This window comes from Varanus komodoensis, unplaced genomic scaffold (genome assembly GCF_004798865.1).
Source record: "Varanus komodoensis strain SLA01 unplaced genomic scaffold, ASM479886v1 scaffold7_1, whole genome shotgun sequence".
Classification (NCBI taxonomy): Eukaryota; Metazoa; Chordata; class Lepidosauria; order Squamata; family Varanidae; genus Varanus; species Varanus komodoensis.
The window spans coordinates 12294180-12321670 of record NW_025336479.1 but is presented as its reverse complement, the minus strand read 5'-3'; the positions used below and the strand labels follow the sequence as shown (position 1 = coordinate 12321670).

Below are 27491 nucleotides of genomic sequence, written 5' to 3'. Positions count from 1 at the left end.
TTGGCTGCTGTAGGCAAATGACAGGGTATACTTCAGGAAATCCACATCTGTTTGTCATTCTTTGTAGATGGTGCAAACTGCTTTGCTTGCTGTGCAAAGGGAAATGACATAATACAACTTTGGGACTGTTCTGGAATGGAAGTTCTATTCTTGGGCTCTGTTGGGATCTTCTGTCTTTTTCTTCTGTGCTTCTAGCTATAGGTAGAGTTGCTTGTGTGACCTTGCTATCTTTTCTCTTTTCTTCATCTTTCCTTCCTTGTCTGGATTTCCTCTTCTGGATCTATAGGAGAGTGCTGCCTTGGCAGACAGATTGATCCAGGTATGGTACAACCTTTTAAAATGTCCAACTCTCTTCTTTTTATTCCATTTCATTTCAGTCCATTCCAGAAGCAAACACTTTCAACCTAGTCTCTATACAGTATTTGAGATTGCTTTGGCAGTTCTATAAGAGCTCAGGCTTAGCAATTCTATATTGGTTTTTGAGCCTCCTATAATCTTGTTCTGGAGTTCTTAAAAGGCTGAATGCATTTTAAAAGTTGCCTTTTAAGAACTTCAGACCTTCCTATTTTATACAATTAAGCATAACAACACTGAAACTGTGACCTCTCATCCCACTGTTAATTAATCAACTTTTAACTGTACCAGCTGAGAGCAGCTGATTCTTGGCAGGTTAAATATTTTATGATAGGCAAATGTAGTCACATACATTTGGCTGTCTGACTTGCTTATCTGGTTTTAGTATTCAGTGTTGTAAGACTTTAGACATGTGTAATGATGCAGCCCTGGACAACAGTTTTAGGGGCAAGAGAAGGAATGAAGAACCATGCCATTAGGGTATCTTTCCTAAGTGTGAAAATCCTTTAAAGAAAACGTAATGTTTTAACCTATCCTGTGTTCATATGTCATTTTCTGCAAGTAAATTCTACCCTGATAGGACATTCATCCGGTTCTAAGTGCAGATGCCCTTCTGAGGTTTTGAAGAAGAAAAGAGGCTTTAATGGCACTGGTGGGTGACCACTGAAACCTTTCTGAAGGTGTCCAAATTACTCTTGTTAAGGCTCAGCTGTAAATGTATATCTTGGCAATTTTCCTTCCAATAACTCAAATCTAATATACCATTAGTAGAAAAAGTTACTGAATTAGTGGAATTTGACTGCCCTTCTATTATACAAGTGCTGGCAGACCACTGCAAGTAGTTGTGGAGGTAGAACTTTAGTTGGATTCCCCTTGCACGTACTTTGGAACTTGGCTTCCAATTGCGCAATGAGACCACTGGATGCAACCCATAATCCCACCCCCAGATAAATTTTCTTCTAGGTACCATAGTATGAATTCACAAGAGGGTGAGAAGGGTTCAAAACCAGTAACACTACTCTTAGCTGAAAAATTCCTTCTGAATTTAAGGGAAATAAGAATAAAACTTTTTGTTAAAGGTTCTAAAAATGAGTTCTTGCAACAAATTCTGTTCATCTAGGGTTTAAGCTTTAGTTAAGTGAGATCAAAATGTTCTGAAAGGGTGTAAGACATCAAGTTGAAGAGTAATATCACCTTGGCTCAGCCTCAAACAACAGAAATCATATTCTGTGTGCCTGCAACATATAAATGTAGAGGAGGGAGGTTTATTTTTCTTTTTAGGATATAGGACAAGTTCATTCAACATCAAACATCAGTTGCAAGCAAGGAATGGCAGCTAATGGGAAAGGTGATGACCAAACATCTGCCGTGACAAAAGAACACAAGATGCAGGCCATTCTCCTGAAGACTTTGAATTGGGCTCTTTCACTAAGGGGCCATTTGGAGTACACTCATCCTGTAATGATGCTGTGTTCAGGTTCTACTCCAGGAGAAGAAGTCTGATCGAAATGAGGAGGGTGTTTTATTTTCTTGGGTAACTAGTTTTCATGATACCTGTTGCCTTCATTTTTCATAAATACTTCTCTTGTTGCAGACATTGTGTTTTCTTTTTTATTATGGTGTGTAAATAAACACCTACCTATAACAAAACAAATTTATCTTCCTTGGTATGTGCAATCTTGATCAAGTTTACCCATTCCTAATTCTGCAGTGCTATTCACTTATTCAGTGAAAGTTCAGTATAAAGTTGGACTCGATTATAAGGCAAAATAAACATAAGTCATTTTCCCAGAAAATATATGAATCTAAAAAGGAGCAGCCATATGGAGAAACTATCAAAACAATAAAAGATTTCCTTAGCATAAGGTGTGCTAATGTAAATTGTGGAGAAATGGTATCACCACCAAACAAACAAAAAAGACTAGTAACAATATATTGTTTCCTACTTTGTGTAGGTGCCCCCAAAGCAAGGAAAGGACTCTCTTGTCTATATATTAATCAACATTTTACTGAGAATCCTGATGCAATCTTCTGTTGTCACATTCTTGTATACCTCTGTACCTGTGATTTAATTTAGTGGTTTTCTTATACAATCTCTAAATTACTGCAAGCAGGGATTGAGAGATTTCCTTACCTGACATTTCCCATATTGTTGGAATTAGAATTCATAAAGTATATTACAGTTCAGCAATTGTCCATTAATATATACTTTTGGAACAAAAAGGAAGAGGAAAAAAATACCTATTCTGCAAGCATACATCAGTGTTTGTAGTCTTCATAACCTGCTGCTTTGATACCATTGCTTGTTTTAAAATCATGATGTACAAGTTAAATGATATTGCTTCTTAAAAGGAAGATGGGGGCTGTGGAGAGGTTTGTAACAGAACATTATTGCTTAAAGGGGGCCAAAAGATCCCTGAATGTGGGGTGAGAGTGCTGGGGAAATCTGTTTATCATCAAAAATAGAAATATAAGCCAAACTATTGATTCCAAAAAGCTTGAAATAAAGGACTAGAAACCTTAATAATGAAGAGAAAAATAGAACAGATTGGAAAGGATAAAAAGCACAATGGTATTTTGCATAAAGAATCTCCTGTTTTGGGCTCTGCTCTAATAATTCATGACAGTTGTAGGAGGCCAACCATCATGGATAGGTCATTACACAAGGCTCTATTCCATAGTACCATTTATGGTAGCATAAATGCAGTAATGTCTCCTGACAGATTTGTTTCCTAAGGACTTTGCTTATACCCTTATGTTGCATATACCCTTTTACTTCTTATTTTGAAGTCTTAGTGCTTTTCCTCTCTTCCATATGCCTGGGTCATCCATCCATACTAATATACAGATGACAGTTATTTTTCAAAACACGTGCACTTATACAAACCACCTAGCAGAAAGTGCTTTTCAGTAGTATGGTATTACTAAGTATGTTAGCATATCTGCTAGTTGAATCATGTGTATTTATATCTGTAGCACTGAATCTTCTAAATTTTTAGGCAACAAACACTACTTGGAATAGGGATCTTGTTTAGAGAATTAAGAATCCCATAGATCCACAACCTGTGACTGAATTTACTAACCAAGCTTTATTTCCAAGTAGCCAACTGTAAAGTCTGTATCTATTTCATAGAAGCATAGAACAGAGTTGGAAGGGGCCAGAGGGCGTTCAGGTCCAAGCCCCTGCTCCGTGCAGGACACCACCTTAAATCATCCTTCTCAGATAGCTCTCCAGTTGCATCTTGAATGCCTCTCGTGTAGGAGAAGCCACAACCTCTTGGGGTAATTGGTTCCATTGTTGTACTACTCTGACAGTCAGGACATTCTTCTTGGTGTCTAGTCTAAATCTAAATCTGGTTTCTTTAAACTTAAGTCCATTATTCTGTGTCCTGCACTCTGGAATGTATGAGAAGAGATCCTGTCCTTCTCCTTTGTGACAGCCTTTCAGATATTTGTAGAGTGCTATAGTAATGGACTCCAACCACTATGTTCCTTTTATTCCTTGCATTTATATTAATCTAGATGCTCTCAGTGGGTCTGCTAAGCTCATCCTCTTGTATTTCTGTGCAAAGATATGTATCTTTAACATATAGTGTAATTCCACCTCCCTTTCTATTTTTTCTGTGTTCTTGTTGAATTGCAATAATGGGAGTCATCCCACCAAGTTTCAGTTATATGTGTCAGGTCATATTCATCCTCCTGTATTAAGAGTTCAAGTCCATGCTGTTTGTTTCCCATGCTCTGGGCATTAGTTTATAGACATCAAAAACCACATGCTTTATACTCTAGTTTTCTTCCTACATTTTTTGGAAGACTGTGTTATTGGGCACTTTTAGAGCTGCTCTTTGAATTGCGGTGTATAAGCCTTTGTTATGCCCAGGTGTACTTTTCCCTGCACTGTGGGATTCAGTTTAAATCCCTCCTGTGGCCAAACACATTCTTTCCTTTCCTTGTAAGGTGCTACCCATCCCTTGCCAGCAGTCCATCTTCCAGGAATTGTGACCCATGGTCCCAGAATCCGAATCTCTCAGGTTGGTACCACCTTTGTAGCCAGGCATTCGCTTGAACTATTTTTCTTTCCCTGTCTTTTCATCTTCCAAGAATTGGAAGGATTGAAGAGAAAACTGTCTTGGCTCCAAAGTTCTTGACTTTCCTCCCTAAAGCTTCAAAGTCTGGTGAGATTTCTTCAAAGCTCTGCTTGGCAGTGTCATTTGTTTTCACATGTATAAGGAGGAAGGGATATGTACCAGTGGGTTATATGAGCCTTGGTACTCTTTCAGTTATATCATTAATCTGCCCTGCAGGGAGACAGCATACCAGATGAGTCTACAGGTCCTCCTGACATACATGTGTTTCCATCCCACACAAGAGGGAGTCTCCCACAACTAAAATTCCTTTCTTCTTGTTTTTGTAAGCCTTGGCATCATTGCAGCTGCTTGATTGACCTTTTGCCTCTTGTTCAGTGTTGCCCAGGACGCCTTGCAGTTCTTCCACAGCAGGTTGCCCTCCAGTCTCATCCTTGAGTAACTGCAAGCAGTTTGATAGTTCTGCTGCTTCCACTGGTGCAGGGTGCCTGCTAGTGCTTCTGCACCTGTCACTCTTTTCCAGGGAGTTTCCTCCTCATTTCCCCTTCCCTCAGGATTCCCCTCTTCTGCCTCAGCTTGCTGGTACCTTTCTCGCTTCTGTACTGCTCTTAGCTGTCACAGTTCTACCACTCTGTCTAAAACCACTTCGTCTTCTTTAATTGCCTTGAGGGTGGACACTCACTGCTCTAGTGTTCTCTCCTTTTCTCCTGACAGGGCGACTACACAGGGCACTTGTTGCATGTGTAGGTCATGTTGCCCTCCGGCAAGAAAGCAAACTCTGCACAGACACTGCAGGTCACCACCACTAGGGAGTCTTCCCAGTCCACTCTTTCTGCTGCCTTTTTGATTTTACCTTGCTGAGCCTGTTGTAACAACCAGTGCTTTCTCCTGTCTTCCCTGAAGCTAAGCACAGTCCTACCAGTGAATGGGAGTGTGTTACAAGGAAAAAAATGAAGTGGGGAAAGGGTGCGGGGGAGGTAGGGACCTCCCCTGCCAAATTCTGCTGCCAAAGTGGGCTTTACTTTTAAGCAAGGATACTTAGGATTGAGCTTTAAAAGCAGTGTAGGACAGGCTTGGAGAAGATGGAATGGGGTGCAAAAACTAGCAATCCTGATTGCAGTGTTGTAAAGCTCACTGAAAGTGCAATTACATCTGAATAAAGATGAACAGAATCACATTACTCCTCTTTAAACCAATATGTTTAAGTGTCTTTACAAGGCTAGAAATCCATTTAACGAAAAGTTTCATATATTCAGAGGGGCATGGTAGGGCACTGCTCTTTGGTATCTCTCACGAATTGCCTCTTCTCTGTGGTTTTAATTCCAGAAGGGAGAATTGAGTCTGAAACTTCCCATCTTTCACCTTCCAAGCCAGGTATAAGAGGACTGATGCCCTCCAGTTCCTTCTGAACTGCAGCTGCCATCCTAGCTAGCTTGGCCAGTGGTAATGCTTTAGGGAAGTTATAGTACAAACACTTGAAGAACATCAGGTTACCTATGCTTGCCTGAGCTAATCCCCTGTACCAGCCTTCCCTGGACTGGGGCCCTCCAGATGCTTTGGACTATTTCCAGCTGTCCTGACCATTGACTCAGTCTCTTGAGAGTTGAAAGTTCCAAGCACCTGGAGGGTACCAGGCCAGGGAAAACTTTCCTGTACAAACTAGTGAAGGGTACTTGTGGTCATCTATCAGGTAAGTCTCAAAGAGATCCATACCAGCCAAACATGCAACTTTAACATTGCCTCTCCTCTGTCTTTGCTATTCCCACATATCTGTATAGAAATCCAAGCAGAGAGCTTTTAAACAGGCACTCTCTTCAAAGAATCATTAAGAAGCTGGGTGAGGAAGGAGGTTGGCACAGTTTGGGAGAGGTGGCATTTAGCACAATGGAACATGGGCTCCTTTTCCCAGCAATCCCCACAATGTTTTTATGGCAGCCTAAGTTAGCTGTGGCAGTAAAACCTCCCTATGGATCAAAATCAGATTTGATAAAATTAAAGCATACAATGTTCACCAGTTTATTTAAATGAAAACTGGCACTTACAGAGCTAAAAGACCACTACCACAGATGTTAGCAGTCTGTGGTGGTGATCTGTATGTAAAAGTGGCATTAAAATTCCCTAAAAAAATAAAGATGTGCTGTGTGGTTCTTCTGGCCTCCTGGTGCATAGCCTCATATGGAAAAGGAAAAAGCAGAGGGGAGAGGGACATGAGTGAAATCCAGTTAGAAGGTCTCAGTGTGGTGGTGCCCTAGCAGAGCAGTTCCTGAGTCAGTGTGGGTAGCAAAGTTTAGAGCAGATTTTAGGGTGCAAGAAGTGCTACAAATATGAGAGGGCTTTGAGAGCAGAAGGAAAGGTGTCATGTGTAAGGAGAGCAGAGTGACAGTTTGGCAAGGCATTCCACAGCCTGGGAGTACTTATCCTTGGTGCTAATCTTTCACAAAGACATTTGAACCAATGAATGATGGTCAAATAATATATTAGACTCTGGTCAGAGGAAAAAGAGTTCCAGCTACCTAATGAACCAGTTGGGAAGATGATTGGGATTGAGCAAGACAATATGTTTGCCCTGACATCTCCCCCACTTGAGACGGGAGCTCAAGAATGCAAAACTTAGTGGGAACAAAACTGGGCTGGAAAAAAATGGCAGGAATACACAATCTCTAATGTAATGTCCTGGTGAGGATTTCTTGGAGAAGAGATTCCTAACATTCTAGCCCCTTTTTATGCCAGTTCCAGGAGTTTGTGCTTGTTGTTGTTGTTAGTCGCAAAGTCGTGTCCGACCCATCGCGACTCCATGGACAACATCCCTCCAGGCCTTCCTGTCCTCCACCATCCCCCGGAGTCCACTCAAGCTCACACCAACTGCTTCAGTGACTCCATCTAACCACCTCACTCTCTGCCGTCCGCTTCTTCTTTTGCCATCTATTGTTCCCAGCATTAGGCTGTTCTCCAGGGAGTCCTTCCTTCTCATTAGGTGGCCAAAGTATTTGAGTTTCATCTTCAGCATCTGGCCTTCTAAAGAGCAGTCAGGGTTGATCTCCTCTAGGACTGACTGGTTTGATCACCTTGCGGTCCAAGGGACTCGCAGGAGTCTCCTCCAGCACCACAATTCAAAGGCCTCAATTCTTCAGCGCTCAGCCTTTCTTATGGTCCAGGTTTCACAGCCATACATTGCAAAGTTTGTGCTTAGGCCATGACAACCTATTGTAGGTAGCTAGACAGAGTGGGTTATTCTGTCACCCAAACTTAGACCACTTCCTGCAGGGGCCTTATTTTTGTGCAGCAAGCAACCCTGATAGCACACCAGATGTAGTAATGACTGTTCAAGTCATGATGTGTTGTGATGCCTTCTGAACCCAGAACAGCAACTTCATTGTGGTTTCCAGAGATCTGCTAGTAAGCTGCTTGGTGAAGTGGCGCAAACCTCTGCTGCTCATCACCACAAGTGACAGGCCCTCCTCCAATGCCTAAGCTGCACTGGTTTGCCTCACATTCACTTTGCTCAGCAGTTCTCAGTAACTTTCACCTTTTTGACAGTGATGTAGCAGCTTAGAGTGTTGGATTGGAACTCTGGCGATCTAGTCCCCATTTGACCATTAAGCTCATTGGATAATTTTGGGCCAGTCACTGACTGGATTTGAGTGACATATTAAGCCACCTTGCCTCGTTAGTGTGTTGTCCAAAAGTAGTCCATCGCCCATGCATGGTGGCCTCTTTGTGACTGAAAAGCTACCCTGGCAATCCATGGCTTCTTGTAGAGCTCCATAGTCACTCGCTGTGCTTTCCATGTTGTCTGAACCTGGGCATCACAAGGCCAGGCAAAGCCCCTGGGTCTTGTCAGGAAGAGGCCCAAGAGAATATATCATCCACACTCAGGATACTTTGACTGAGGGCAGGCAATTCAGCCATGTTTGAAGGGGTGGTCTTGGGAAGAGTCCAGGAGAATGCAGTGAGTGAGGTCATTCTTCTGACAATGTGCTCCACACCCACTGTGACAATTGCTGCAGCGTTCTCATGGTAACTGAACAGAACGCAGTTCATCCCTGCCACTGTGAGTCCTGGCAAAGAGTTGCTGAGCAGCCCCTCTCTGCTAGGTCAGTTGTCCCCCCCCCCCCCAAAAAAAAATGCTGCTTGAGCACTCTGCTCCCTTCTACACTTGCAGTATACTTGTGGATACTGGCAGGAGTTGTTGTCACAGGAACACTGCTGAGCGTGTATGCCCTAGTCCAACTTTAAATCCAGGTTGGTTTACAAGTCACTTTGGACTTAAAGTGTTGTGTGAATCCACCTAGTTGACCCAGTGGGGAGGACTAAGAGAAAGGAGGAGCCTTAGGATCCCACTGTGCCTAACCATATGTTGCAAGCCCAGGTGCAAGCAAGCCAAACTCTTAGATTTCTAAAAGCATGGTTACAATTACAAGGGAAAAAAGGCAGAAGACCACAGAACAAGTCAACATGGCTTTACAAAGAGCTTAAGATGGCCTGAAAACAAGAAGGGACATGTATGGGAAGTGGAAGGAAGGCCAGGCTACAAAGAGTACACAAAGGTAGCGCAGATTTGTAGGGACAGCATCAGGAAGTATAAAGCTGAGAATGAGCTGAGGTTAGCAAGGGATGCTATGTAAAAGCACCAGAAAAGTCACCTTCAGATGTGTGCATTGTAAAAGCCAGAGGAAAGACAGGGATATAGCTACTCAGTGAGGATGGCAAAATGATAACAGATGACAAGGAAAAGGCAGAAGGGTTCAGTCCTTACTTTTACTCAATCTTCTCCGCAAAGAGGGTCTGTGACCTCCCTGGCAAAGGTGAAGTATGAGCTTGGAGCACTGGGCTGAAAGCAGCGGAATGAAATGGAATAGAGACAAATTTAGCACCTAGGAAAAAGAAGCTAAATCTGTGATTACAAGATGGAGGATACTTGGCTCAAGAATATTCGAGCATGAAGGTTCATGAAACTGTTGTAGATCAGAAGCCAAACATGAATCACAACAATGTGATATGACTTGAAAAAAGGCAAATGATCATTTGGGCTGCATTAATAAGTATCACTACTAGGTCATGTGAAGTTCTAGTTTCCTCTGCTCAGCACTGGTTAGGCCTCATCTTGAGTACTGCATCCAGGTTTTGGCAGCAGAGTTTAAGAAAGGTGCAGAGTGGAAAAGGTTCAGAAGAGGGCAACAAAGAAGTTCAGGGGGCTGGAAACAAAACTTTAGGAGGAGAAAGAATGGGGCATTTTTAGCCTTGAGAAAGAAGACTGAGGGGAGATATGACAGCTCTCTACAAGTGCTTGAAAGGTTGTCACACAGGAGGGGCAGCATTTCTTCTCCATCATCCCAGAATGCAGGACATGGAATAGCAAGCTCAAGTTACAGGAAGTCGGATCCCAGGTGAACATCAGGCAAAACTTCCTGACTGTCAAAGCAAGGTAACAATAGAACCAATAACCTAGAGAAGTGGTGGGCCCTCCCACAGTAGAGGCATTCAGGAAGCAGCCTGTTGGAGTCCTGCATTGGGTAGGTAGTTGAACCCAATGGCCTCAGCAGTCTCTACTGTTCTATGATTCTAAGATACATAAAAATAGTTTCCCAGCTCCCCAGCTATTTCAGAAAGGAGATACTAACTTCTCCCGCACAATTTCTCTTTGAGGCACTTATGGCTATAGTTACTGTGGTTCCCTAACAGCTGGGGGGAAAAAAAGCTGAGAATGCAGCCCAGTGGAACATGGTGAATAGGGCCCATGGGGGAGGTGGGTGGTGCTGATGCTGGCGCCTCATTTGCTGCACCCTGTTCTGCCATCTGTCAGGTATCTTTCTTTATCCTTTTAGGAATATTTTTGCAATTTTTGGACTGGAAATAGATGCACATTTAATGGTGGTAAATGAATGGAGGTGAAGTTTTGCACCTGCAGGAATGTAGAAAGTAATTACTGCAGGTGTGCAAATTCCCCTTATTTACTTCCCATTAAATTTGCATACATTTCTGCAAATTTACAACCCTTAACTGACAGCTATGCTGGCTAGGACTGATGAGGGTTGTAAAGCCAAAGCCTCTGGAGGGCCAAAGGTTGCCCAACCCAGCCTTAAACACTAGCTCCACACATTTCTTAAATTAGATGTTAAATCCCAGAGGTGTGCCTCACCACTGCTTTGTGTTTAATTATCAGATCATAATAGTCTCCTTTCCATGGTTGTAACAAAAGTAAATAGCTACCAAGTTCAGACTGGTTTTATGGCTGGGTGCTGTACTATCCCATCATCAGGATTGTCCCTGTTCAGTGCCTGCTCTGCCCTGGTTCTCTGTGCCCTTGCACAAATCATTTTGGACGTGTGGGCATCTGTTCCTTTTATATGGCATATGGTGGAGGACAAGCTTCATCCAAGATGCTTTTTGTGAAGACAATCTTGCAGAACTTAGTAACATGCTTATGTCTTATGTGGACCAAAGGCATACCTATCACAGTTGCTATGAATTGCCTTTTTAAAATAGTAAAGATGAAGTATTATCTCTTCTTGCCACTTTCACCCTTCCTGCAAGCTCTCTATCGCCATTCATCCCAGAGAATGACTAAATCTTAGTTTTGTTCTGTACAAGATTAGTCCTTTATTGAGGTTATAGTTCTGAGGATTGTATTTAGGAGGAATTCTATAAATTTGGGGAGGGGGCTGTGACCTTAGGTGGCAGTGATAAAGAAATAGAGTGAAGACCATGATACTTTCCACATGGTTTTGTATCTGCATAGAAATACAGACAGGACATCCCTCCTACAAAAACTCCTCTATGTTATCCTTTGATGTAGAGTGTAACATATTGAGGAGAATGGTCTAACTTAGCATTCTCTCTAAGATACTAGCTTTGCTTACCTAGAGTAGGTTTGAAAGGGTGAATCATTCCCAAGTCAGTCTTCAAATAAAAGTGCTGGGGAACGGCAGGTGATAAAGCAGGGTTTCAGAAACTTGGGCCTGAGTTCCCAATCTGGCCCACTGGAGTTCTCCAAATGGCCATAACCCCTTACTTTTTCCCATTGTGTGTTGGTTTCTTGACCTTTGTTCAGTTTCCCCCTCATTCCAAAAGATTGAAATGCCTCTTCTAAGGGTTCCTTGAGGTAGTAAGACATATACGCTAAACCATGTCTTCAGCCCCACTCAGAAATGGAATACAGCTCTTGAGAGGTTCTCCAAAATGGAATTCAGCCCTTGGGCAGAAAGAGGTTCAACACTCATGGTAAAGCCTATTTGTGTAATCCACTCTGTGCATGGCTGATACTAGAGCAGCGCTCCAGGAAACTGGAGTGATTAAGAACATTTGATGAATGTTTTACATTAAGGTGGTCTGCATTTTGCTTACCATCGTGAAATAAATAACTCCTGCTGTTGGCCTGTCCTGTATGCATCACAGAGAAACCACTCATGGGTTTCCTATTCCCGATGAAAATAGCTTCTAGTCACTCTCTTTTTTAGGGTCAAGTTACACGTGCTCAGGAAGCTGAAGAGAATTACATCATCAAGCGGGAGCTGGCAGTAGTTAAGCAACAGTGCTGCTCAGCAACGGAGAACTTGCAGAAGGCCCAAAGTACTATCCGGCAACTACAGGACCAACAGGTAATGGAGAGGCATTAGTGACTGAACAGCAAAGGGGGAAACTTAAACTGGAGAGCCATCTGAGTGGGATGGTGCAACCTGGTGTCCTGCAACATCAGGGAGTTGGACTCAATGGCCTTCATGGCCTCTTCCAACTCTGCTATTCTGTGATAGCTGCAAGTTAATTCATTTGATCACGGCTGAATCGGTTCTCGTGACATGACATCCCATCCGACTGTTACCCACAGTTGTTTGTTGTGTCATGCAAAACAAGACCAATTACTGCAAGGTGGCTTTTGTTTGCCTTCCTAGGAATAAATTTTTTCTGTGGGTGGTTGTACCCACAATGGGTTCTCATGTTACCCAAACCTGGGTGACCAACCCTATCAGTTGGCCAGGGAATCAGCTACCAACTCACTTGGCAGGAGTGGTAAAAATCCTTTGCCACTCAAGCATACCTCCCTACCTAAAGTAAGACACTGGCTTACTTCCATCGCCATTGTGATTGCAAACCATTTTGGGTTCACCATGATTTTTTTTCAGAAATCACTACAAATACTTCTGCAATCCCATTTTGACAGCCACTGACAGTCTCTTGAACATACCTGAGCTGGATATGAGTGCAACAAGCACCCTCTAGCCCAAGTTCCCCAGTGACTGGTGTCCATACACATTCTGACTATGCACATTTAGCTGTACTTGCACAAGTGCAAGAATTTGAAGGCCTCAGCTGGGTCAGTGTCCTACAGATGCAGCAGAAAGCAGCCCAGGACTTTGCTCAAAAGAGGCTTCAAATACTTCCCCTCTCTTTGGTTTCTCTTGCCTGGAAGAATGGACTACAGGAAAAGTGTGAAGACTTTGCCACCTCCTTCCTGCACCCTGACCCACACTCTGCTCCAAACAAATTTACTTCCCCACGCAGCTGTGTTTCAGTTAAAACAAGCAAATCAAACATTCACAGTTATTTCATGTCTTGTCCAATTGTGATCCTAGATTAGCACAATGAGAAGCAGTAGAAGCTTGCAACTGGACTGCATGAAATATACTGATTTGTCAACATCCCATTCTGTGCAGGGAAATCCCCGCTTTTCAGAGGATTTTGTGAGTCACCTGGAAACTGAGCTGGAGCAGTCACGCCTACGGGAGACAGAGACCTTGAGTGCGCTGAAAGAGATGCAGGACAAAGTGCTGGACATGGAGAAGGTACATCTACTGAAGGGACTGGTATGGAAACACGCAAGCATTAGGAAGCAGTCAGTACAGTAACTCAGGCAAGTAGGGTATGACCAGGCTGAAGCTTAAGAGAAGTAGAGTCTCTGATATAGGTTCCTCTGCATAGGTAATCCAGATGAAGATTGCAAAACCGAGGGTAGGTTTGCACAGGTGGTTTCAGTAGCCAAAGTGATGAGATTGCATTTCCTGGTGTTTTGTTTTGTTTTTTTTGGTCTGTTTTTGCATATGAGGTTTGTTTGTTTGTATCCCACCTTCTTTCCTTTCAAGGAACTCATGACAGCTTACCTAATTCTCCTACTCCTCTCAATCTTATCCTCACCAACAACAGCTTTGTGAGGTAAGTTAAGCTGAGAGTTTGTGACCAGCCCAGAGTCACTGAGTTAGCTCCAAGGGAGAGTGGAGACTAGAATTCAGATTTCTTGAGCTTCAGTCCTGCATTCTTAAGCCCTACACTACACTGGCTCCCAGTGTTATAAGGTTATGAGGGCTATGAGGTTGCATTAGTATTTTCCCATGGAAGATGAAACATTTTTGAGAATATGTTTCACTATGGCTTTTATCATATCAAGACATACTGAGCACACATCTTTGCTGCACAAAGATAGCAGAGAAAAGTACACCTTGTGTGATTGCTTCCCACATTAGGAAATAATTGGATATGTTAATCTTGAGGATTTATAGTCTTGCTTTGCTTAAAAGAAATAAAATGCACCTCTTTAGGTAAAGCACATGCTGTTGTGATCAGAAGTAGGCCAAAATGCTTACATCATCCTTCCAAATCCATTCTCTTTTCAGAAGAACAGTTTACTTCCGGATGAAAACAATGTGGCCCGTCTACAGGAAGAACTGAAGGCTATGAAGGTGCGGGAGTCTGAGGCTATGACGTCCTTCAGGGAGCTGCAGCAGCAAGTGAAGGAGCTCAATGACAACTGGCAGGTATGCTGTGCTGGAATGACTGCCTACTTAGAAATTTCCCGTGCTTTCCCTTGCTTTACTTAAAGAAATTTCCCATGTTCTCTGTCTGTGTTGCTGATACATTCTAACATTTTTTATAGAAGCTTGCAGGACCTGATCCTGTGAGCTATACAATAATGAATCAGCAGTGAATGAGTAAATAGAATCAAGTTATAGAAGGAGATTACTCATATATGTCTAACCGATTAGATGTATATGAATACTCATTGCATCTTAAGGAACAACTAGCATGTGCCTAAACTTACTAATAGGGTTTTTTTTTTTCATTTTTTATCTTACATAGCATGCATGTAAAAGAGTATGTAGTACCAGTGAGCTGTTAAAGTAGCTACTATTGAAGCAATAGATAACCTTGTGTTCAGGTTGTACAAAAAGTTTAAAATACTGGTGAATAGGATGGGCAAGTAGTCTAATATTCCATTAATGCCTGTGTGTGCTTTTCCGTTCTATGAAATATCAAAAACGGTCCCTGTCAGAAGCAAGCTGATGGGCAGATTGACTTCTAGTAGGACACAGTATAGTTACTGTTTCTGTGAGCTGGCCCTTTCTGGGTCTGATCAGTATTAAAATACACAGATTTTATTTTGCGGTGTCCATACAAAGGCATTAATACTAATGAGCATGATATGCTTTCATTCTGACTTGGAAGCTACTGTTCTTCCTTCCTTTCCTTAGGCCCATCTGAGCCGGACAGGTGGGCGATGGAAAGATTCTCCTCGTAAGAACACTATGAATGACCTCCAGGATGAACTGATGAGCCTCCGTCTTCGTGAAACACAGGCCCAGGCTGAGGTCCGGGAGTTGCGCCAGAGGGTGGTGGAACTTGAAACCCAGGTGAGTGAGGGTTTGTTTGTCTATTTGTTTATTTACAAAATAGTTAATTTATATATTTAAATATTTTCTCAACAGTGAACAGTAAAAAACCTATCTTCAAAAGAATAAAATTATTCCTATTCCTATTTTGTGTTTATATCCTGCCATTTTCCTCTTGTGAGGACTCCAAGGTGACTTACGTAGCTCCATTTTATCCTCCCAACAACCTTGTCGGGTAGTAACCTGAGAGTGAGTGACTGGCGCAGAGTCACCTAGCAAGTTTCGTGGCTGTGTGGAGAGTAGAGCCTGGGCGTCCCAAGTCCCAGTCCAGTCCTCTCACCACACTACGCTCGCTCCACACTCTCCACTCTTAGCAGCATTGGCCCCACCAAGGCCCCAACTCCCATTCTCATGCGTCTGCAAAGGTTCTCAGCTGCACAAGTTGTCCAGAAATGTTCTTTTTAAAATTAAAATGCTTTTTTGTACAAGCTGTGAGGCAGGGTGGGGTTGCTGGTGCCACTTTTTAAAAGATGATTCTAGCAGTTTCCCCAGTGTGCCACCCAGGCTCCCTGAAGGGGCTGTTTGTGAGTGTTAACCTTGGATTTTGGCTCTTTACAAAAAGATAATGTGAAAAAACCCATGGGAGGTCCCAAATGACTTATGATTGCAGTGGGGAAGGGGAAGGTCAGTTCCAGCTGCCCCCAAGTGCCTCTTCAGCACTGTTGTGGTAGCTGCCATTGGTACATGAATATCTAAAATTAAGTTATACAAGAAATAAAACCATGTTGTTATCAAATGAGTTTTATTGCATTTCAGTTACAGCAATTCCATTCAAATTCTGTGAGAAAGTTGTTCTTTACTGTTAAGGCTAAAAACTTGGTTGGGTTCTTTCCATCTGCAATATTGAGTGCATTTCTTTTTTTCCTAAACAGTAGACTTTTTGTCAGGGGTTTGATAAATATGAGTATGTTCAAAATCCACATGTGTGTCATATAAGGGTGTGATAAACTTGAATATGTTTCTCATAAGACCATCTGATCTGGAAAGTGCCAGGTTATTAGCCTGTCTTCATTCCTTGCAGGATCAGATCCACAGCAACCACCTAAACCGGATGGAGCAGGAATGTTCTGGGCTACATGAAAAAGTACAGTACCTCACTGCCCAGAACAAGGGGCTGCAGACCCAACTGAGTGAGACCAAGCGCAAGCATTCTGAATCTGAGTGCAAGGTGAGACCTAGTGTGATACCATGCAATTACATTAGGCTGTTTTCCCCAGTTCTCTTCTGTATAGCAGTTAACAAAACTTTCTAGAATTTTGCCTTGAGGACAGGAGCTCAGAGCAGAAGTTCTGTGAGGCTTCTAAACCTGTGAAGAACAGCCTTATTTTTAAAACATCCTTGGATTTGCTGAAATTACCTGGCACTTGTGTATGGCAGGTACACAATTCACAAATCTGCCTTATTCAGAAGATGAGACTGGGATTTTTCCCACCTGATGGCCTTGGCTTTAGTTACTGTCCTAACTTGTAGTGTTCTCCCTGAATGTCAGTGGGAATACTGGGCAGTGTAGTGGTTCATCATGGCCTGCCTCATCATGACATCTTCCACTTCTGTTGCAGCTTTTTCTTCTGGCCCCTGTGTGGGTGGGTCTTCTTTCTTGCCCTCTGCTGGTGCACTGCCACAGGTTTCTGGTTTCTGTTGCAGAGCAAAGAAGAGGTGATGGCTGTGCGCCTGCGAGAAGCTGACAGTATGGCTGCTGTGGCAGAGATGAGACAGCGGATCGCTGAGCTGGAGATTCAGGTCAGGGAGCCAGGAGGAAAACTATCGAAGATTATGCCTTGTATCCAAAGTAGCATTGTTCCCAGGAGTGTCTCAGTACTACTTCTTCTAGTTGTATGTGTTTGCTGTATGCTTTGTCTCTGTAGTTGACAGCTTTCTTTGGGGGCTTAAAATAACAGTAAATACATATCTGTTTAAATAAGAATCATTCCCTTCTGATTATTTAAATTCTGAGATATTCTGAACTCTGATATGAATTATGAACATGCATAGCATAATGGAATACAGAGTTCTGTCATTTCCTCATTATCATACCTAGCCATAATTACTTTTCTCATGCATAATAACAACTGGGGGCCAATCTAGATGTTCTAGGAGCTACAGAGATGTTGCTGTTGCATGACTTCCCTTTAACATTTGCCTCCTCTTTAACATTTATTTCAATGCATGTTATGAAGTCATGCTGGGACATGTCTCCTTGCCCTTGCCCTGTGTCACTGGTGGCTAGGAAAATACACAGCATGATGATGTGAGTCTTGTTAGAGTTTTACTACAACACCATCCATCCATCTCTTTCACTATATAAGGAAAAAGAAGCAAAAAACCCAAGAGCAGCCATGTCTAATTCCGCTATCAGTCTAACTCACCAAAATGAGGGATTGGACCACAAAGAAATTAGAGAATGCTTTCATAATTCTTTGTCCACAAAGTTTGGGATTTCCTTCACCCTAAAGCTCCTGAAGTAGGGTGGGGAAGCTCAGACCTGGGAACTGAATCTTGCCCTGCAGGGGTCCCAGTTTGGACCTTTGGGATTCATCATAATGTGGCCATGCCATGTGTCTTTCTCTTGACTGTTCATCATTTAGTGATTTCTTGACTTTGGAGCACGTTTCCCCCATTCCTAAAACATTAAAATGCTTTGTTAGATTTAGTTCCTGTCAGGGTATTAAGATAAAATAGTCTGCTATTTTGGCCACTCCCCCTTTGTCTTCAGCTCCACCCACCACTTGAATACGACCCTAATAACTTCTCTGAAATAGAATGGGCCCTCAGGGTGAAAAAGGTTTCCCATCCTTGTGCCAAATTTTGGAGCCAGTCTCACAGTGCACCACAGGCGTTTCCTATGAAGGGTACAAGTTCTGCCCTACCCTTCCCTGTTTTACAGTTGTTTAGTTAAAATCTTGACTGGAGTTTAATGTGTACTTCAGGACACTTTTAGTTCACAACTAACATCTTACCTTTCCTGCCTATGTATCTAATGCAGGAATCAATACCATCAGCCAACTTTTCTGGGTGGCCATCTTTCAAACTCCTACAAGTAAGCAAACAGAGAGATTGCAAAATATCACCAGGAATTGGCTCCTGTTTCTTTTACAGTACCTCATTTGCAGCCTTGGGTTTAACCCTTCTGTAGCAAGGGTTTTTTTTAAACAGAAGTTACTTCAGTTGGCAAAGCTGTAACCTCTTTGAAGAGAAACCCGAGGATCAAGAGTTCAAGACTTGTTTGCACACAGGTGTTCTGTATAGCAAAGGGGTGGACTTTCTTTTTCTAATATTCTTTTTAAACACACTTATTTAAACAACCAGCCACATTGATAGTCAATGGGCTGCATTACATTTATATAACGTGAATAACTGAGTAAATGTCCTTTTGTTGTTGTTGTTTATCAAGAGCTGTTGTTTATCAAGGGCATGAAATAATGCATGCAATGAAGAAAACGGATCATGTGGCTCTCCAGATGTTCCACAGCAACTCCCGTCACCTTACAGCATTTTTTCTGCTGGCTAGGGTTGATGGAAGTTGCAATCCAACGACCTTTGGAGTGCTACATGCTCCCCATCATTAGTAAGCATCATGGCTCCTCCCCACCAAGCATATGACCTTTCCTAACTCCTCTTTCTTCCACATGCAGAGGGAAGAAGGGATGATCCAGGGCCAACTCAACAATTCTGACTCCTCTCAGTACATCCGTGAACTCAAGGATCAGATTGACGAGCTTAAAGCAGAGGTGAGCCCAAATGCATGGGAGAAACTATAGGAAAATCCATGGAGGGGAAGGGTTGGGAATCCACAGATAACTTCTCTATTAGCCCCTCTTGGCACCTAGTTACAGGTGCTTATTCTGCACAGGCCTTCATATCAGAAAACAGACAAAATCAGCTGTGACTTGCTGATTTCTTAGGAACTCACAGAGATCAGAAGTACACTTTTGAGGTGTCAGTCAAACAGGTGGTTAATATCAAATATTAGATAAAACTAAGCCAAGGCACCACCACAGAGGGACTGCAAAACTCTCAGTGCCAATTTTTGTCAGATGCATAGATAAGGATTTAGGTTCAGAGTTCAGGTTCCCCACACCTATGTGCTTGAAAAATTCCTTCTGACATGTCTTGAAAGTGGCTCTGTCTGCCTCTCACAAACTTTCAGACATGCCTGCCCCCTCTAAAGTGAGGAGCTATTATTTCTATGTATCCTTTTGCATCCCTGATTTCTTGCCAGTCCTAAAAGATGGAGCAAATGTCTGTGTGGACTCACTCATGGTAAATGTTGTGTCTGCTGTTTGCAGGAAGTCTTGGATGTGCTGAGTTTTTAATTACCTCTTATTTGCTAAACACCACAGTTATACACAAAAGTTCCTGCCTACAGTGGATATCAAACAGTGATACACAACATGCAGTTCTGATCTATCCAGCTCCGGTTATTTTCTCTGCATTTGTGTTACAAACATTACATGGGTTCCATTATGCTGAGTATCAGCTGCATCATGTCTTTCTCCAATGCTTTCTATATGCCTTCTGCAGATCCGGCTGATGAAGGGACAGAAGCCTTTTGAGGACTCCATGGGCTTTGATGGTATTCATATTGTGAGCCATCTGACAGTGGATGATGACTCACTGCATTCTTCAGATGAAGAGCTGCTGACCAGCCCCATGGTAGTGGGTGCTCTGCAGGACGTTTTATACCCACTCTCCCCCCATAACACTCACTTTCTTCGGGGTGCTGAGAGCTCTGGTAAGGAGAGTGACGGCACCACAGATAGTGATCCAGATGACCCTGCCTCCGCCACTGAGCCCAATGGTGAGATCATCTTTGCAGAGGCCCTGGGCAAATGAGGTGAGATACTGCCATCCCAGCTCCATCTGGAAGGCACTTGGTCCTATGGCCATGCTGTACTGAAGGCTCAGGGATCCGATCTGATCCGATGTGATCTTGTGGACCACACAAGGTGCATCTGCGTCCCTACCCAGTAAGTACTATGTCCCTGAGAAGCACACAGGGAACAAAACAGAGTTCGACAGCTGGCCTGCTTTATATGGACCATCTCTGTTGATTGATGTCTGCACTGCCTTTTCTCCAGCTCTGTTGTCACTGATAGTTAAACTCCAAGCCCATGTCTTGGTCTCATTCACATCCCCCACCCCAACCCATTGCCACACTTTTTTCCCTTCCACACACCAGGATTTGCACACTTGAGAACTCTGGGGGACAGCAGAAGCAACCAGTCCACTGGTTCATAGATTGCAGTCCAGTAGCAATTAATCTCTGTCTCCTTGCTGTGCTCGGAGAGATGAGAAGGGTCAGTCTTCCCTTTATTTATGTGTCCTCATACACTCCCGTTTGGAATGCAGAGAAGAACATGGATTGGCTCTTCGCTCCTGTGTGATTTTCACTCCAGGAGAAGGACGGGGAACGATGTGTGGAGAATATGCTTCTGAATAAGTGATTTGGTTCTAAAGAGAGAGATTATATTTTTGTTCTTGCATATATTATTTATTTATACTGTATAATTGCCAGACTTCCTCATTTAGAGGAGCCTTGGCATAAAGCTTTAATTTCAACAATCTTGAGGGCTTTTATGGAACAGTCAGAACTGCTTCTATAGCAGAAGACACAGGATGTTTTCTTTTGAGGTGTGCTGTGGTAAGGGAAGTGCTCTGCATGGTACCTTCTGTGGCAAACATTGCCTACAGCAGTAACTGTGTTTTGCTGCATCCATGGCAGGGAATTTACATAGTGTCTTGGTTCATACAGGAAACAGCAGTTCCTCTAGCATTCCCAGCCTGAGATTGTATTGTCTGAGGTCATACAACTCTTCCTTAGTTCCAACTTCATGGCCATTTCTTCAGTCAATGGTTCTTGGAAAGTTCTGACCATTGTCCGATTTGTTTCAGGCATGTGGCAGTCAATCAGAAAACCACAAAATACATTTTATTAAGAAAAGACAGGTACATTAACCAAATTACTCAAGAGCTTCTCTTCTGTCTGTGATTCAGATGATCAAAATAAGTGGCTAAGTTCTCAGGTGTATGAGAAAGCCTGAAGATCAGAGAGAAGGGAATACTGAAATGTCCAAACATCTGATCCTGTCAAGATTTTTTAAAAAAGGAAGCTCCCAGACTCTCATAGCAGAACTACTCATGATGCAGACATGAAGTCCCCAGCTCCATGTTTGCCACCTAACACTAATGAGGTGGGCTTGCAGGGGAGAATGAGCAGGGGAAGTTTGCTTAGCCCTTTTTGTTCCCACTGATGAGTTCATGCAAATATTTCCCTCCCCTCACTTTGTACATATGTCAACATGTTTACCTGTAGAATATGTAGCTTGCAGAAACAGTCCTCTTTTCTTAATTGTGGTAGGAAGAAAGATAAGACTTTGGCTTCCTGACAAAATTAGCTTCTGTTCTTCATTTAACATGAGGATTGTTGGCGCAGCCAACCTATAGCAATGAGTGAATAAAGAGTCCCTTCCCCACAGCCAGCCAGTCATGATCTCATTGAAGACCATTTTGAATGAACTGTAGAGTGATCTCCAGCTCAACTGGAAACCCTGCTCTGACATGCTGTTTGGGTCTCTACATTGCTAGGCGAGCTCTTGCAACTCAGTGGATGTATATTCAGTTGACTGCAAAGAGGCTTGCTTTCAACAGATGGGCCAGTCACCAGCTGGGGAAAAGTAGTGGAGCAATACTCGGGAACATGGCATGGGGCCCACTTCTCTCAGTTAGAGATAATTCTGGAATTGGTATTCATGATGCTTCCCTTAATTTTCAGGGTACAGGGTACCAGGATGGAGTCTGCTAGTTTGAGTCTGCCCCCTCTCCTTTAAGTGATGGAGTCAGAGTTTAAGGTCAGTAAAGCCCTTCTCATCTAACATATTCCTTGGGGACTGGTGCTACATCCTGGCACCACAGGAAGCCAAGGTCTCAGCCCCTACTGATAGGAAGACATGACCATGACACCTCTAAAAATAAGCTTTGAAAGAGGTTTAGGGCTGTTTTCTTTCCATTTGAATTGGAGAGATCTCAAGGACAAGGTGCTATGAAATATTCATTGTTGGAAGGTGTCTGAATTAAAGGCATTGTTACAAAGGATTGTATTCAACTATGAAATGAAGGAAATGGAGAGCCTTTTACAGAAAATCTGTAGAAATGTAGAGGGTCATAAAACACTGAGGATGCAGGGTGTTGGCTCTGCTGCAGAGGTAGGCAGTTTTGCTAGGCCACATCTCTGAATAGTGAGAACCTTCTGATTGGTTTTGGGAAGTAGAGTGAATGAAAAGCTGTTCTTGTTATGGGCTGATTTTCCTTTTGTTCATCACTCAGTGTTATTTCCTTCAATCTGTTACAAACTAATATGCCGTTTAATTTTGCCTAATATCTAAAAGCTGCAACATTATTGACTTAAAATGTTCAGTATCAGACACACAAATCCCTTTTTGAAATAGATTCTTCTCCTAGTCTCCAAGATTCTTCCCATGACATGAGTTTCCAATTTATTTGACCATAGTGAAGAAGGAATTCCTTAGGTTTTCCAAACGTTATTATACGTGCGCTATTGCACTAGGGCAAATGTTTGGTCATTTTTAACTCCCCGATCATGGACTCCTCTAGTGAAGTTAAACCAGCATTTGCAGAAGCAGGCGGACAAACCTGCACCTACCTGGCCCAGCCCACCAGATGGCTGGCCCTGAAGTATTATTTATGTATTTATATAAATATGCCTGGGGAAAGGCTCCAGTTTGGTATAACCTTACATATTTTAATAGATGTATTCTATATATACATGCTGCACTGTATTGCCAAATTTGTGTAATTTACTCTGCCACTATTCCATGTCTCCCAGAGATCAACAGCATAATATGTGGTCCAAACAAGAGTTCAGCCCGCATTGTTTTTTTGATCTGCTTGTGTCAGTCTGATGCATTTAATTTTATTTTATTGCTAGCAGCGGGCACATGTTTGCAATGTTGGATGGCTTGTGAAACTGTTTACCAGTTTGTGCATAATTCCTAGCAATTGTTGTTGATATTTGTTTGTGTAGTGCTACCTGAATGCTCGCTGCCTCCAAGATTACATGTTAAGAAGAACTTTAATCACTGCTGTTTCTAAATCTGAAGTAATCCTATTGACTTTAGTGTGTTCAGATTTACACTGGAGTAAATGGGAAAAGACTGTGTTTATTAGGCAGGATCAAATCCAAAATGCTTCCGCAACCTGTTTAGTCAGGGTTTGGTTTTTTAAAAAGAAATATATGAAATGCACTTAGGCAGTACTCAGTAACTCACATAAACCTTACATTAGGTTTATTCTGGCATGACTCTGACTGGAGTGGAGTTTGCAACAATTAACCTCTACTAATCTACAATAATTAATTATGCTACTGCTACTTTGTTGCAGGGTTTGAGACCATGGCTGTAGAACAGCCTGGTAACTTTGACCAGGTGTCGCCACCAATCCCGCAAATTGCCTCCACCCCGCCATGCTGCTTCTGTATCTGCCTGTCTGTGATACAGAAAAGCCACAGAAACAGCACTATGATCAAAATGTTTATGTGCTGCCTTCTGAGGCTCCAGCCATGCAAGAGTAAGCCAATAGGGAACAAGCCTTTTGATTTCTGCAGCTTCCTAGCAGGGGGTATTTATTTATATCCTCCTTAAGTACAGGGCAAATAACATCAAGCCAAATGATGAAAATAATTCATTTCTAGTTAAAGCCTAATTGGTTCTTTGGAGCTATGGAAGAATTAAAGTATTAGGAGCAAGGGACTGGGTGAGAGATGGCAATTCTAATTTTACCAAGACAGGGCAAATGGAGTGGATTCCAGTGGCATAGCCTGTGTTACTGCTGGTGTGTTTGGCAAACTACTAGCTGGAGATTGGCTGCAGAGCACTTAATGACAGTAGATCACAGTATGCCTAATAACACATTAACCTCAGTGATTATAGTGGAGTGAGGCTAATTAGCTTGTCATAAAAATCTGGCCTTCTGTTCTATAAAAATGGTCTATTTTTGCCAAGCTGCTCCCTCCCCTAAGTATTTAATTAAGTTCTAGTAATACAGCCTTTTTGGAATGTGTCTTTTTGTTGCAATAATTGGTAAGTTAACTAGTAATTATGTGTTTGGAGGTTTCTGAAAGAAAGAACTGTCTGCTTCTGCTTACTATCCACATATAGAATGCAAAGCATGCCTTTGCAATGGCAATGATGGTAGAAGAAAAATTCAGTCCAGCAGCGCTGGTTGGCTACTTTGAACATCTGCTTGAATATAGAATTGCCATCCCTCTTTCCCACTACCATTTTGCTTTGAGTTTGTATTGTTCTTCACAAAGTGTTCTGAATGGATTTTAAGGAATCAATTCTGTGGTCCTTACATGTAGTAGCTCACCTTCCCTGCATTTCTTTTCCAAATGAAGGTGTCAAATACTGTAGCCGATTCAGTTCAGTTCTTGGTAGCAACCTTCCCCACCTGTGTGCCCTCCAAACTCGTTGGACTCCAGCTCCCCTAATCCCTAGCCAGCACAGCAGGGTTGGGCACGCTGCTCTGGAATAGCATATCCAGAAAGGCAGGAAGCCAGGAGCGGTGTGGGAGGAGGATGTGCCATCAGCTCACTCTCAGTGGCATACCCGTTTCTATGCTAAAATGAATTTGCACAGACCTTTCCTCCTCTATTGGTATCCCTTCTCGAAGTAGCCTTGAGTTCCTTCAGCATTCTTAATAGCACTGGGCCATCAGGAGTCTGTCTGACCATCCAAGCTCCATAGCAAGCTGCAGTTTCTTACACCATCAGGGAAATCTAGCAAAGCCCACATCCTAAAGCAGCTTGTTACGCTTGGCTGCTACAGGGTCTCATGGACAGAATAGGCGGGAAGTGGTGCTCGGCTGTGATCTTTGCTCATTACTGACATGGTTCAATTTGCACTTTAATAGTAGTTCTTCCCCCTTTCATAGAAGGGGAAACAATGTGGTGCTGTATTTAGACTGGGGGCGGGAATGCTTTCTCCGTTCCTCCTCCCAGCTGTGACACTTGACTTCTAGTTGTTCTCTAGCTTGAACGCATCTATTTCCTTGTTATGTGCCACAACTTTCTCTTCTGTAGAAGCAGGAGAGGCTGAGCTTACTACTGTGAATAATGTTTGAGTGGCACCCTGTTAATTACACTAAACAGGACATCCCAGGTACAAGATACAAAGATAGAACAGGTCCAGAGAGCAGAGTGGAGTGAGGACCAGCAGTTAAAAGAAATTGGGCTGTATCTATTAAGTCAGGATGGACAACTTGTGGGCTTCCTGATGTTTTTGTCTACAGCTCCCATCCAGCTTCAGTACTGGTTATGGTGGTGAAGGCTGATGGGCATTGTAGGTCAAACCGGCTGGACACCCAGAAGTTGTCCATTGCTACATTAAGCCCTAGTGTTTTTAATCACAGAAACAGTAAATATGTTAAGATTAGTGGAGATAAACTGAGAGCACTCGCCTTGTTCACTACATAAACATACATTTTCTGCCCCAGGGTGTGGCTCTGCCTGGCTAAGTTTGCAGCAGGGAGTAGCTGGCTCTGTTGAGCACTTCCTGGTCAACACCTATGAATTTGCCAACACACACTACTTGTTCCTTAAAAGGTGTGGGGGTTTTTCTGGAAGAAAATTGTTTATATATGCATAAACACATTGTACTATTTTTAAAACGAGCCTACTTAATGCACAAAAGGTAGGGCAATAGGAAGCAAAATCTCTTCTCCAGCATTACAGTTACTCTTGTGTGTGGTTGTAAATAACACAAGTTACAAAGCAGATGAAAACCCCGTGAGTGCCCTCAGGATGCCGTGTCATCACCTAAAACTAATTCCTTTGATTGAGAAGATACATTTTCACCATAACAAATCTTTTCAAAAACTGGCATCCTTATGGGCTTTAGTAGAAAAAAAAACTTTCTGATCACTGAGGTAGCTGGAGAAATGACCTTGCTTAGGTCATTCTCTAGCAGAGCTTCTGGACTATTACAAAGACACTAATCTAACTTTCTAATAGGGCTGGGTTAGTATTAGAGGAGGATGCCTTTAGTGGTACCAAAATTAGGCTTGAACAGAATGCCATCGCAGCAGAAATCACTGTAACAAAGACCTTGGATAGAAACAATGTGTCTGGACAGGTAATGGTTTACTGGAAGAAACTGGGAAGGTAGGACAAGTGAAACATTTTATTTAGGCAGTGTAGACAAAAGTCCAGTACACTACATTCTTTTTAGCTCTGGGTTATGAATATATTTCACTGAAATTCATGATACAGACTTGCTACAAATTTAGTTGTAAATTGGCTCCCATTTGTGCCATCTTGTAGAATAGAATAAGTGAATGGATACATGATGGAAAGAGAGTCAAATAGGGCCAGGGACATAGGGCATTCGAGTGCTGAGTGAGCCCTTCATCATAGAGCTACATACCTCTGCTGGGATTCTCACAAGCACAGTGGAATGTGCTGGCAGAATTAGAGTGGTCCACACTTCATCTTTGTATAGTGACTTGCCCTATATTCTGTGCAGCTCAATCACTACATGCTAGTCGACAGAAATTTACTACTTCTATCCAGAAGGCATATGCAGGCTACAGTGCGTGTTTGCTTTCCAGGTTGGAAGATATATTTCTCTCCTCAGAGCCCCAACTCTTCTTAAAATCATGTGTTTAGTGTAACTATGTACCTGTGTCCCTTCTCTGCTCCTCAAAGTATAACTTCTATTCTTTCTAGCCCATGCCCATGAAAAAACAAATAACTGTTGTTCAAACTATCTGTACTTTCAAAAACCCCTCCCAACACACAAATAAACTATTTACACTGTCTTAATAACTCTGTGTCTCAGATCTTGAAGCGGGGGGGGGGGGGGGGGGGAGTGCTGATCACTGAGAAAAGAGCACTGGGGTGCATGTGTAGTACAAATGGGCCTAGGCTGGTATGAGTTGTCCTAAGCACATTCATGAAAAACATCTATCCGCAAAGGAATTCTAGCTTGCAGTTAAAGAGAAAAAGATGGCATATCGGCAGAGTTAGAAGGCTGCTCTCTAATGAAATAACTCCAGCACCCAAGTATTACACAGAATATCTGCTAACAGCAAGGAGGCTGACCTCTGAGACAAAATGCTCATTACCACCCCTGCCCTAAGAGAAGACACCCCAATGCAATACTGTAGGAGCTGCGGTATCCAGGAGGGAATGCAGGAACCCTGCTTCAGCATACACTATTTTAAAAAGGCCTCAGCTTATCTGCTCTCTCACTACTTAGGCCCACTTAAAGTTAAATACAGGAGGCTGAGGAGATGGCCTCTAACACATTCTCATGTACAATGGCCTTCCCCACTGAAGCAGACTTTCGTACACAAGGCAAGCTATATACTTGGCAGTGCT

General features: G+C 42.7%; 1 protein-coding gene across 3 annotated transcripts in view; it reads left to right on the top strand.

The window, feature by feature from the left end:
* EVI5L (ecotropic viral integration site 5 like) overlaps positions 1–26929 on the top strand; it is a 59195-nt gene extending 32266 nt beyond the window's left edge. For 2 of the 3 annotated variants that reach the window (XM_044453683.1, XM_044453681.1), the window contains 9 exons: positions 287–319; positions 11897–12037; positions 13091–13219; positions 14045–14185; positions 14900–15058; positions 16119–16265; positions 16742–16837; positions 18730–18825; positions 19619–26929. In XM_044453683.1, the coding sequence (XP_044309618.1) occupies positions 287–319; positions 11897–12037; positions 13091–13219; positions 14045–14185; positions 14900–15058; positions 16119–16265; positions 16742–16837; positions 18730–18825; positions 19619–19930 (1254 nt within the window). In that variant the 3' untranslated portion in view covers positions 19931–26929. The remainder of the gene's footprint in view (positions 1–286; positions 320–11896; positions 12038–13090; positions 13220–14044; positions 14186–14899; positions 15059–16118; positions 16266–16741; positions 16838–18729; positions 18826–19618) is intronic. The other variant, XM_044453682.1, reaches the window with a different exon arrangement.
* Positions 26930–27491: the final 562 nt, after the last annotated feature.